The 12,440-nt window shown below is 41.7% G+C and overlaps 1 protein-coding gene across 1 annotated transcript in view; it reads left to right on the top strand.

Annotated features, from left to right (window-relative positions):
• Positions 1–1,629: 1,629 nt before the first annotated feature.
• The window catches only part of TNNT3 (troponin T type 3 (skeletal, fast)), a 13,637-nt gene continuing 2,826 nt past the window's right edge, over positions 1,630–12,440 (top strand). Inside the window, exons 1-8 of the mRNA XM_010016682.1 lie at positions 1,630–1,660; positions 5,836–5,854; positions 6,664–6,709; positions 7,509–7,625; positions 7,967–8,044; positions 8,303–8,416; positions 8,621–8,730; positions 9,610–9,700. Of these exons, the coding sequence (XP_010014984.1) occupies positions 1,630–1,660; positions 5,836–5,854; positions 6,664–6,709; positions 7,509–7,625; positions 7,967–8,044; positions 8,303–8,416; positions 8,621–8,730; positions 9,610–9,700 (606 nt within the window). The remainder of the gene's footprint in view (positions 1,661–5,835; positions 5,855–6,663; positions 6,710–7,508; positions 7,626–7,966; positions 8,045–8,302; positions 8,417–8,620; positions 8,731–9,609; positions 9,701–12,440) is intronic.

The following is a 12,440-nucleotide window of genomic DNA, read 5'->3' as shown; positions in this document are numbered from 1 at the left end:
CTAAACGAAGCCCCCCCTCCAGGTATGTGATTTAACTTCTAAACTCCCCAGTGTCTGTCTGCTGGGACAGTGTGGGTGGAAAATGAACGCAAGGTGACAGGTGATAACAACCTATCTGTTAATGGTAGCTTGTAACTTGCATGCCTTTGGGGTTTTTTTTATTCTAATGTTTTTTTGTTTTTTTCTCAGTGAAGTGTAATCAGCAGTCAGGAGGAGGAAACTCACCTGTTACATGCAACTTCTACTAAAAATTAGGGGAACACATATGCTATTACAAAAGAGTAGCTCAGCAAAAAGTGTTCTTGTGGAATAGGTTAAATTCTGCACTGTGATATGAGAAAGCTTTGTTTCAAATCTTGAAGCAGAGTTTAATCCATTGACTGTACACAGGGAATATAAATACTTTGAGATTCTGCATTATTTTTATGCTTGCTTTCAAAATACTCAGTGATCCATGTATGGCTGAAAAGCAAAATCTGCCCTGCAAATCCACATTGCTGATCTCTTTCTGCTTTGCCAAAAAAACAGAAGAATGAAATGTAGACCTGCACAGACTTTGAATGACCCCTTTCTTCCTATGAAGTAATCTGTTTGCAATTCTACATTACAAATGGATGTGAAGAATAGCAGTACATTTATACAGACATCAAAGTTGTCTTCAAGGAAGAAAATGGCTTGAGTCATAGATCTAGAAAATAGAACCAAGCTTCTTTGGAAATCAGCTGAATGCTGATGACGAGTTACAGCAGGTATTTCAGTAGGGTTTGGAACCACACCCTATTTATTTCACATGACTGAAATGCTGCTGTAGAAAAGGGGGGATCCAGTTGCAGTTTGAGAGTGCCAACTATGTTCATGTGCATATTTCAAATCAAGATAAACCTTTGTACACTGTGCTTTCAGGTTGTGTTTTATGCCATATAATGCTCAAAAGTTTTTTCTAAGCAATGCACTATTCTTGTAAATCTGCTTGTTTCACCTAACTGAACTCCTTTCCTGTCCTGTGACTTCCATTTATATGCTATTTCGAATTTAATTGATATATTTTACTTCAGGTTTACTTCTTCATTCCCGTCTCCCCTTTTCCTCTCTGCCCCTCCTCCCATTTGGCTCAAAAGCTCTTTTGGTGTGTGAAATAATGGGTTTCTCATTCTCATTCTCTTATTTTCCATTGCATCTTGTTCCATGACACTTCACACTTGAAGTTCAAGAGCCAGGTATGTGACATGACTTCTGATTTACTCCACCTAGTTGCAACACGAGAGAGTGTGTGTGTGTGTGCATGTATGTGTGTGTGAAAGAAAGAAAACAGGAGTCCTGAACTGGTAGAACAGAACAAACCAAGAGAAACAAATATTAACCACGGTGATCACTTGCAATCCTTTTCTCCTTTAATCTCCATGCTTACTACTATTTTAACCTTACAGCATTTTTAACTCCTGACAGACTCTCCAGATACCTTTTCTTTCTGCCTTAATTCACTAATTCCTTTTTTTGTTTTTCTTCCTTTATTCCCCCAGCCTCCCTTCATGCATTCCCTGGTCTCTTTCTCAGGCTTCCAAGACCTTTAAACACCTGTTCTGTTTCTTCTTTTTTTCTCTTTCCTGTCTTTCCATCACTGCTTTCATCATGACACCAGCAGAAGAAGCTCCTGAAGAAGGTATGTGATGCACCTACAGACTCTCATCCTTTTTCTCTTTCAGTGCTGGGGAAGCAGTGTTAAGAACACTGACCTTTTTCAAGAACAGAGAGAGCATGGGAGGGAAATGGTCTCTCCAGATGGCTCTGGATGAACATGGAGAAAAGGCCGTATGTTTGCCAAATTGAACCACCAAAAAGGTGTTTTTTCTTCTTGTTCAATCTCTAGAGAGTCCGAAGTTCCCAGCATAGTAGGGAGGGAGTGGGAACAGTTGCTCTTAGGAGAACAGTGCTTGTAGTGGATTCACTATTGTGTTTCTTCTCTTTTGCTTTTATCCTTCAACCTACAGCTGACGAAGAGGGCGAATACTATGATGGTAGTTCAGTGTTGTCTTAGGACAACAAAGTCATCTTTCTAACATCTCACTCCTACTTTTGTATTTGTTCCTCATTTGATTTTGAACTCAGGAACTGGGCCAAAACATCTCTGCCACAAAGAATTGCTCACTGTGCATATCCAATCACTCTTGGGGGGGGGGGGTCACTGTTGTATTGAGAAGCCTGTACATCCTCATTAGGATAGTAGATGGTGAAAATCAAGCTCTGGAAGCTTGCTCTGGACTTGTCTTTCAGCTAGGACCTGTTGTGTCATAACCTTCTCTATACACCCAAAAGCAGGAAAGTCTTTCTTAAATCCCAGCAGTGTACTTGAAAATGGAGATGAGCCTTGCATAGACATGCCTTCCTCATCAAACCTTAGGAGGTCATAGTCTCCAGGCCTGAATGTACAGATATTTAAGCTTCTGCTTCAACCATGCACTTAAAATTGTGCTAAACATCAAGCATATGAATAAATTTATTCAGACTGGTGGGGCAGGCCATGAGCATAATAGAGCGTGTTTGTAATACCTGGTTGAATGGTCACTGGAGTACATGGGTGGGGACAGGACTCATGTGAAAGGACCAAATCTAAATGATTGCAAGGTCAGTTTTGCTCTTGTAGGTGGGCAAGACAACTGAGAACCACTGGATCAAATTAAAAAACAGTTTAAGTATATAAAAAGATGATCACAGACTTTTACAGGCCTTTGAAGTAGCTCGGTTGTGTTCTGACTGTGCCAACCCCTACAACACCTGGTCAGCTGTTTCGAAAGACAAAGCCCATCACCACTTGAAACCACCTTGCATTTTCTGTTTCTTTGTTTTGTTTTGATTTGGGGTTTTTTGTAGATTTTTTCTTTTTGTTCACTTCTTTTTAATTTTCTTTCTCATTTTTCAGGTTTTTTTTTTTTATTTAGGGAAATACCTTGAGGACCTTTCTGAGCCCCTGTCTCTCCTTCTTTTTCTCTTTCTTTCTTTTTATTTTTAATAGCATATTGATATCCCCACCCTCCCCCAAGGACACAGTGTGAGTTAGATATGTCACTTCTGAGAAGTGGGATTAAGGGAGGGTGTTCAGAGATTTCTGAATGAAGTGAAGGCAGTTCAGATGGATTCACAGAAAAGGGGAGCACAGTGTGAATATTTCATAGATTTGTCAGGAGAAACCAAGATTGTATTTATGGTGATGTGTACTCTTCCTGTGCTAACCCTTTTGGAAACCAGAAACTCGGAGACTCTTTAATCACCAGAGCAATGAACTTGGATTTCCAGTGGCTCTTGCCTTCTTTTGGCAGGGTTGTATGTGGGGATTTTGTCACAGCCCCATGGTTCATTGGCAGAATGACCGGAATGTCAGTCAAAATCCGCCATAGGAACAGGAATTTGCTATGACAATTCCTGCTTATCAGCAATTTTTGGCCCAGTTCCTTGACTCAGTGTCTTGAAAGAAGGTGCATTTCAAAATAAATCACATCCCTGGCCTGCTTTTGGTGCATACAGTATGGACCGACGCTGGGTCATGCACTGCAATGGACAGATTTATTGCTGTTAACTTTTATATAATGGCTCCTATTTCTTTGTTATTCCCTTTTCTGGTTTTCTGGAGGTACCTTTAAATATTCTAACCACAATTTCTTATTTCAAGAACAACTAACCTTAATTTTTTTTTATATTTTTACGATTGTTTGTTGGTTTAGTTAAGTTCAGAGTGCTGATTTGGTGGCAGCTGAAACCAAATTCACACAGTTATTGACAGACAGGTGTTGATCCTGGCAACCAAGGTCAACAAACCAACCCAGTCATTTCCTGTCTACTTTATTTTTTTCTCCCCCCTCTCTCTGAAGTGTAACTAACTGGCAGCTTTAATTTAAACAGGAATGTTTATGAAAATTATCTGGGTATGTCACAAAGGAAGGGAATCCTGTGTGAATAACATCCCTGATAGACTGGTTAATTGTGATTCATTTTCCTTTTTCCAGATAGAAAACAATTTAACTAATGAGTTAAGAAGCTCACTGGCTATTTGAACAGCAAAACAATTTAAAAAAATAACTGAAGAAATATAGAAGTATGCTTTTGGCTAAAGGTATTTTTTTTCAGGAGTGGTTATTGTCTTCCTTTTTATGAGTGGTGTACACCACTTTTTTAATTACATGCTGTTTATTTTATTAGTATTGCTCCAGCATCTAAAGGCCTCAACTGAGATCTGTTTTGGTAGGCAGTGTTCTTGCAGTAAATGAGGAAAGTCTACCCCCCAAAATTTCATGACTGAAATTGGTGTGGGAAAGTGTGAAAGAAATTAAAGGTTGGTTTCTGATCTCTTTTACGCACCTTTAACATCTTTTCTCTTCATTATCTCAGTAACTCATTTCCAGACACTTTCTAATTTTTTATTATCCAATATCCTTACAACTGATGTCTCCACCAAATACTTCTAGTATCAGCTTTTGTTATTATTTCCTACAGTGTTTCCGTTTACTTTATCCTACTCTGTTCCATTTGCTATTCCCAATTTCCTCCATCAATCCCAAAATAGCTGGATGCAAATAAACATTTGAAAACATATAGCTTTCTGTATCATGATATGGATAGCAGGGCTTGTGTACCCACTTCTGAGGGAGGCTGCTTTTGCTTTTACTTTTACTTTAAAAAGCTTTTTTTTTTTTTTTTTATCAGATTCAATAGGCAGTGAGCTTTTTACCTCAGTTCCCCCCACTGAACCAACACAGGGAAAGTCTTGTATTGTAGGTTCCAGCAGCATCCTGAAAGTTCAAATGTAGTGTGTGGTTATGAAAGTCAACCTGGGTCTTTGTGAGACTGGGCCAGAATAAACACACAGTTTTAATTTACTTCTGTTTGTGAGAATAACAGTGCTGAACTCACTGGCATTACACTGGAGTTAATAACTAAAGTTTATAAAGCATAGTAGGGAGGGGAATTGATCACAGCATAAATGTTAACTCATAGGACAGCACATTTCTGAGAGCCAGAGAAAGGTCACTTGTTGCAGGGGAACACTTCTGACTGCCAGAGGGCCCAAGCTGACAATCTCTGTGATGGTTTAGCCCACCTATCAGGGCATTATACCTTTCTTGGAGATGCAAAGATCATTCCCACTAATGCCTATGGGAATTCTGCAGGTACCTCAGCAGGAGAGGATGCTGGTTAGGAGAGGATGGCCTTTCCAAGCTGGGTTTGAGGAGCACCACATAGTGCAGAAGAATAAGCAACATCCCTATGGCACCAAGGTACCGCAGGGACATGTGCCCTAAGCTATCTTGGAAGTCAATAAACCTGGAGAAAATGTGTGTCATGAAGCTTTTTCCCTTCTGGCCTACATGTAAGGCACTTGAGCAAAACTGGGAGAGCCTAGTTATCATTGGCACAACTGTTAATTCAGGTTAACGTTAGCAAAAGAAGTGCTGATTTGGAAAAAGTAACTTTTTCTTCAACCCTCCAGCCCAGCTGTCCTCCTTAGAGCTTTGGTCAGGGTGGTTTGAGAAAAATAATTTCATATTTACACGAAACCATTGCTTCCCAGATCCTATGTTTGGGAATTTTATACAGTCTCTTGATTCTTTTCTGACATAATCTGTTTCAAGGGTAAAAACAGATTCACCCCTAGCAAAAGGGGTATGTGAGTGTGTGTATTTCTTTTGGAAGTTCTTGAGATTTAACCAGTTTCTCTGGGATGTTTCCCCTAAGATTAGATTTCCCTTCCCTCCTTTAACTTTAGCAGCTGGTGTGTGATCTTTGCTGTTCTAACTGTTCTCCCTCTTTTTCCCTTCCTGTTTTGGACCACGTTTCCAAACACAGAGGAGAGGCCCAGAATAAAGTAAGTATGAAGGGCAGGGAGTTTCAAAACCCTGGAATCATTTTTCTGATCTAGCAGAAGCCCTTAGATTGCCTATTAGGCAATTGACCACTAGAAGCCTTTATCCAACCCTCTGTTGTGCAACATCCAGCTGTTGCTCCATGCCCTTCCAGGATGTCTGCTTCAGCCAGAGGATGCCTCAGCAGAAATTACCAGCCAGGGTCTTGAGACCAGTTCTTGACAGAGTCAGAGGACTCGGGAACTGACCAAGATACAGCAGACCCACAGTACCCCAAGACATAGGCAGCACAACAGTAAATCTGTGAGAGACCATGGCTGGGAAACTACCCATCTATCCAGGATTGCTGACAGTAGGAAGGGTTGCAAATATGGAGTGGGATGACTTGAGTATAACTAAGGTTTCCTATGGACCTTCCAGCTCTGGGCCCCAGCACCTTTCCTTCCCACTCTGACATCTGACTAGAATGGAGGGTGCAGCACTATGCCGACAGCCTTGTGGACTAACGTCTTCCCATGTGGTAGGGAATGACCATAGGCTTTGGGAATGGGAAGCATTTTTAGGGGTAACTCCCTGCCCTGCCTGACCTTCCAGGAAGGACAATGATCCTTAGTGCTGTTCTGGAGTAGTTTTTCATGGACTTGCTCTTTCACCTCTCTGTATCTCCATGAACATTCCTCTTTGTCAGCATCATTCCTGAGGGCAGGACAGGGCAGGATGTACTTTTTAAAAAGCCGCCTGTTTTTTAAGATTAAAATCCTTCTCTGTTTTTTTTTTTTTTCTTGTTTGTTTTGGTTTTGACTCTCTGCAGACTAACTGCTCCTAAAATACCAGAGGGTGAGAAAGTAGATTTTGATGTAAGTATTATTGGAACTGGCTGTATTTGTCTGTCTGTACCTGAGCAACACACATGTGCCAAACCTGCGTAACTCACCTTGTATTGGATATTGCTGAGGATAAAGTCAAGGACAAAAGTGTGGATGCTTTGCCACCTCTTTTCAGTGAAAGACTACTCTCTGCTCCCTGAAACTCTCCGGGTGGATTTGTTGATAATGTGACTAAGCTAAAGAAGTCATGTATTTCTTTTTGTTCTCCTCGAATTTTTGAAGCTAGTATATGAAGAAAGGAGAAAGCCAATGGTTTAGGAGATCTCAGATTCCCTGTTCCATTGTTGTAAATGGTCTGAAAGTTGCACATTGAAATAGAACAGACGTATGCATATCTGTTGCTGTGAAACACTACCTAAAATGACAATAATAGACAGAGATCCAAATACCTTCCTAGAAAGTTGATAGAAACTCTGTTGTTGAAAGTCTCCACAGAAGTATCTGCTTTGCCAAAAATGCAGGAACATATCTAGATAAGGTTCATATCTTAAAGCAAAGAGGAGGAAGCTAAGTATATGCAAAGACAGGTAGCTAAGCAAAGCCAGGGATAAAATATGATGTTATGGGAGATATAGATTCTGTTCCCTTCTGGCCTTCTGATTGTCTCTGACCTTCATCAACAGCTGTTTAAGCTAATCCCATAGTTTTCCATGGATATCTGCAGACATTTTCTGCTTTTGTTTTTCCGTGTAGGCAAGATGCTAGGAATGTCCAGGGCATGTTCACAGAGCAATATGGGCTTACTTAATTTATTTTCCTGCTCTTCTAGGACATCCAAAAGAAAAGGCAGAACAAAGACCTGATTGAACTACAGGCCTTGATTGACAGCCACTTTGAAGCCAGGAGAAAGGAAGAGGAAGAGCTGGTTGCTCTCAAGGAGAGGATTGTGAGTCCTTGTACTGCCATTTCCCTGTACTAGATTGAGAAATCCTGTGTAGGTGAGGAGTTAAATCCATTAGTCCACAGTCAGACTTTGTCAGAAAGCTGTATTGCCATGTACAGAAGTGACTGCTCTAGTCAACACCAAATGGCTTCTCCCCACACCTGTTCCCTCTCTCAGCCTCTCGTTTTACACCTGGGAATTGCACATGGGACCCTTCTGCATGTTCTGGCAAGGGAGTAGGTGGCTTACTCTCTACAAATCAAAGCTCTGGGTGGTGGGGCATAATACTGGAGGTAGATAAAGCCACAGTGATGACTCAATGCCTCTGCCACTGCCTCTTGCAGGAGAAGCGTAGAGCTGAAAGAGCAGAGCAACAGAGAATCCGGGCTGAGAAGGAGAAGGAGCGTCAGGCAAGGCTTGCAGTAAGTGTCTTTGCATCTCTGTCCTTGCCTCAGCATCAAATTGGAGGTGATCTCTAGAGACAGAAAAAATCTACAGGTTCTGCCTCTCTCAGTCTGAAGAAGAAATGACTACCCTCTTAAAGTGAGGGCAGAAAACAGGAGCTGCTGCCAATTCTCAGATGCTTATCTGATCACTTTCTCCACAGTGAAAGTGGCTGCTGTGGAAGCTGTGAGACTCCCCTAGAGTAACTTGCTGCTTCTGTGTGTTGCACTCCACAGGAGGAAAAAGCACGGAGAGAGGAAGAAGATGCCAAGAGAAAAGCTGAAGATGATCTCAAGAAGAAGAAGGCTCTGTCCTCCATGGGTGCCACATACAGCAGCTATCTGGCTAAGGTAAAAAGCATGGATTGGAGGAAGAAATATGGAAACGTTAAACCACAGGGTCGACTGGGAATAGTCTTTATTACAATTTGAGAAAAAAGATCAAATTCCCTTCTTCTGGATCCCTAACACACTGTCTTACATGCTCTGTCACTGAGATTGTTTCATTCAGGCTGAATTTCTGCAGTCTGACATTAACTGATGTTCTGAAAACAGGCTGATCAGAAGAGAGGAAAGAAGCAAACAGCTAGAGAGACAAAGAAGAAGGTCTTGGCAGAGAGGCGCAAGCCCTTGAACATTGACCACCTTAGTGAAGACAAGTTGAGGTAATGCTTATCCTAACTTACTGAATGTAAGCCACTGAAATTTGGTCTTATTTTCCTGGAGACTTCCCTAGTGAAAAGATGAGGTAGAGGAGAGGGTCTTCCTTGAAATTCATCAGGAACACTGTTAAGTTGTGCCTTTCCTTGATCCGGAGAATGGTGGGGAAATAGGAATGTGGGGAATTGTTGAAATGGTTTGGTAGCCACCTAGCCATGCTCCTGGCATAGCTTGGTTAGCCTCTCCTGCTAATTAGAATTAGTCATTTATACAACTAGGTACAAACTTTAAAACTAGTTCTGAGGTTAGTTTGAACAAACCTATAGATTGGTAGCATTCCCAGGGGGTAGTTATTGCTGCTAAGTTATGAGTATGTATCTCCACAGAGGCTGGAGGCCTGGGAGCTGATTGCTCTGGTGCAGACAGAGCAGTCATCAGGTGATAGTCTGAACTCCACACATTGAAGTTTACACATATTTGAAGATGAGGTTGGCTTATCTCAGCCCTGAAACAGATGAGATTGCACAATGGCAGCTGCTTTGCTCATCTGAGTGGCCTTTGGAGTCCTCTTTTCCTCTCGTCTGATTCCTTTCCCTCTCGTCTGATTCCCCTGGAATCTTTTCTTTCATTAAGAGTCATAGGGGAAATAAAATCTATAGGAAATATGTTAGTGTGTGACTCATGCAAGAGTGCAAGTCTAAAAGGTGAGAAGGTGAGAAAAATGTGACTGTGAATAGCTTTCAGAGAATGGAAAGGGTTTGCAGGAAGGTACGTGAACTGCATTGAATAAAATGTAAATAGCCTCATTACTAGTGCCATAAAAACTGTAGAAAATATATGATGTGATGTGTTTTTCTCATCTTCCTTTCCCCATAAACACACAGGGACAAGGCTAAGGAACTGTGGGACTGGTTATACCAACTGGAGACTGAAAAGTATGACTTTACAGAACAGATCAAGAGGAAAAAATATGAGGTGAGTTGAGAAGCCATTTTGCTAATGGCTCTGGGTCTGAAATGTAAAAATTTCTGTGACTCCTCTGGCAAAAGCCATGTGGTGACATCATTTGGGTCTCCAATGCCCTTTTGCAATATTTAAGCAGCAAGACACCTGGAACTGCATTCCCATAACATACATACTTGGACTGGATTTCACACTTTAGGCTAAAATTGAACAAACTACTCTCAAGGTTTTCAGTGCCCCATGCGAAGGCAATCCCAATGGAAAATGGACTCCCCATTCTCTGCTCAAACATTCATTCTTGTTTATGTATTGGTAACAGTGGCCTGAAAATTCAGTAACTCTCAAGTCACTCATCCCTATTGCAAAGTAATATTTTTAAATCCATCTTTGATTTCACACTTGAACTTTGTAAGTTTTATTCCCATCCTAGACAGATTCCCTGTGGACTGAGCTCTCTGGAGTCACTGAAAACTGTCTCCAGACAGAAGCATCTGGCTGAAGTGTCATATGGTAACAGAAAGTGGATGTGTTTCCTTCACAAACAGTCACAGGACAGGGCTGCACTCACCTACATCAGGATTCAGTGGCTGAGAAATCCTACTGGATCTCTGTCTCACTCTCCTTTTAATTCCCAATCACACAGACACATACTGACAGAGAATGAACAACACCATTGTAACTATCTCAATCTCTCTTAGCTTTTAACAATGCGTTGCAGGCTGCAGGAGCTTTCCAAATTGTAAGTACAATGAACTTGCCTGTGTAACTGCAGCAGCAAAGGCTACCAAATGCATGAGCCTGCCGCATGGTCAGAGGCCAGGTGCCAGGCAGAAACTGGTGCTCGGCTTCAATTGCAGAGAGAAAAGAGAAAACTGGATCTTGTGTCTCTCCCTTCCCTTCCTTTTTCTCTCCCATTCCATTCATTGAAAAGAGATGAAGTAATGACTTTGAAAAAAGTCAGGGTCCAACAGGGATGTGGCTAAAGAACAGAGCATGCAACCCAATCTGACCATCTTTAAAATAATTCCCTATCCAAACCTCTGGTATTGCGTGTGTGTGGGAGTCACCCTGATGCACCCGGGATACATGCAGAGGCTTAGGGATGGATGTGTAATAGCTTGGACTTCACCGAAAATAATGGTATGGGGTTTGGAAGGATTCTCCACCTTGTGGCACATGCTTATCCAGATCCAAAATATTGGTAACAGTCAATTGGCTGTGGAAAAACAGGAATTAAAGCAGTGCCAGGGGATATTCATGTGCTATGGTAATGAAACCTCTGCATAAACAAAAAGCTGGGTGGCTGCTGCTGAAAAGCAAGGGGAGAAAGTACAAAGAATGAGCAAAGTAGAAGGAAAATGCACAGCTGAGTTGGGAGAAAAAAAGGGTGGGAGAAAAACAAAGGGAAGATGATAGCAGGGAAAAAAAAGTGAGGAGAAAGGTAAGTGAAAACAGCAAAGGGAGTGAAAGAGACACAAGCAAGTATGCAAGGGAGAGACAAATGAAGGCACTGGGACACACAGGAGTGGAGCTGTTCTTTAGCTCTAGTGTCTGTTGCTCTTTGGTGCTTCATTGGAGAGTTAGTGTTATAGTCACTATCACAAGGTTATCACTGAAGGTAAGTCTAAAGTCCTTGGGTCAAAATGACGACAACTGGTTCTCCTGCACACTTGGGAGAAAAACTTGGTTGCAAAAAATAATTTAAACCACTGCGGCAGATATTAAAACTTCCATGAGTAAGTACAAAAGCAGGTGACATGCTGATCCCTTTGTTCCTTGTGCTGTCTTGTTTCCACTGATGTTTCAGTCTCTTACTTTGTTTCTGTTTGCCACATAAAGAAATGACCCAGGAAATACTGGATGTTGGGCCAATCAGAATGTATGACTTTTGTTTTCACTTGTTTTGGACATGAGAATCTCAAGTACCACTTTAAATACTCAAATGTTGGGTCATCAGTTCTTGGACTTGTAGAGCCAAAGGCAGAAGCAAATCAGATATCTTGGCAAGTGCATTTTTCTACCCCAGGAAAGCTAGGCAGAACCTTGACTCAGTTACAAAAGAGAGCTCTCTATCACACCCTAGTTCTTGTGGGCTTTTCCAGGGTGTGAGCTGGGAGAGTCCTAGAATTTCAGTAGCGAGTCCAGGGCCAGGACTGAGGTGGTAAGTCAGACCATAAGGTATTCATCCTGTGCAAGGTAGGTGTTTGCTTTCCCATGCATCAGGCTGGAATACGAAATATACTCACGGCTGAACTAAGAGATGTTCCGTCTTGTAGGACAGACTTTCTAGTGGCTTGCAGTCATCAACAGATCTGGGGAAGGTCTTCAAAGCCCCCACTTCAACCTTTTCCTTTCTGGTTGCTGAAGGTCTCCTTGAATATTTTCTTCTTCAGCCCCTTTAAAAGTCATCTTTTCTTACTAAATGAGCGGCTGGGAAGGTGGTAACTGCTGCAAGATCCTCACCTTCTGCTCTGCAGCAAGCAAAGGTACTCCAGCAGAATGTGAAACCCATCTTCCATTCTTGAGGTCCCCATCCAAAAATCACTGAAGCTCTTTGAGCTTATACACTTCCTAATGTGCAGGAGTAGGGGAAGAGTGAGAAGGTAAGGTGATGGAGCCATCCAAGAGCTTTCTGGCTGGCCAGGGTAACACTCATTCCAGTTTGCTTGCCTGCAGTTTGACATATGAGTTCACAGAAGAATAATTTGTATATGTCAGAACTCTTCTAAAAGGGTTATAAAACTCTAGTTTC

Source organism: Nestor notabilis, unplaced genomic scaffold, assembly GCF_000696875.1.
Source record: "Nestor notabilis isolate BGI_N333 unplaced genomic scaffold, ASM69687v1 scaffold1286, whole genome shotgun sequence".
NCBI classification, from domain to species: domain Eukaryota; kingdom Metazoa; phylum Chordata; class Aves; order Psittaciformes; family Psittacidae; genus Nestor; species Nestor notabilis.
Note: the sequence above shows the minus strand (reverse complement) of the source record. Positions and strands in the feature narration are given on the sequence as shown.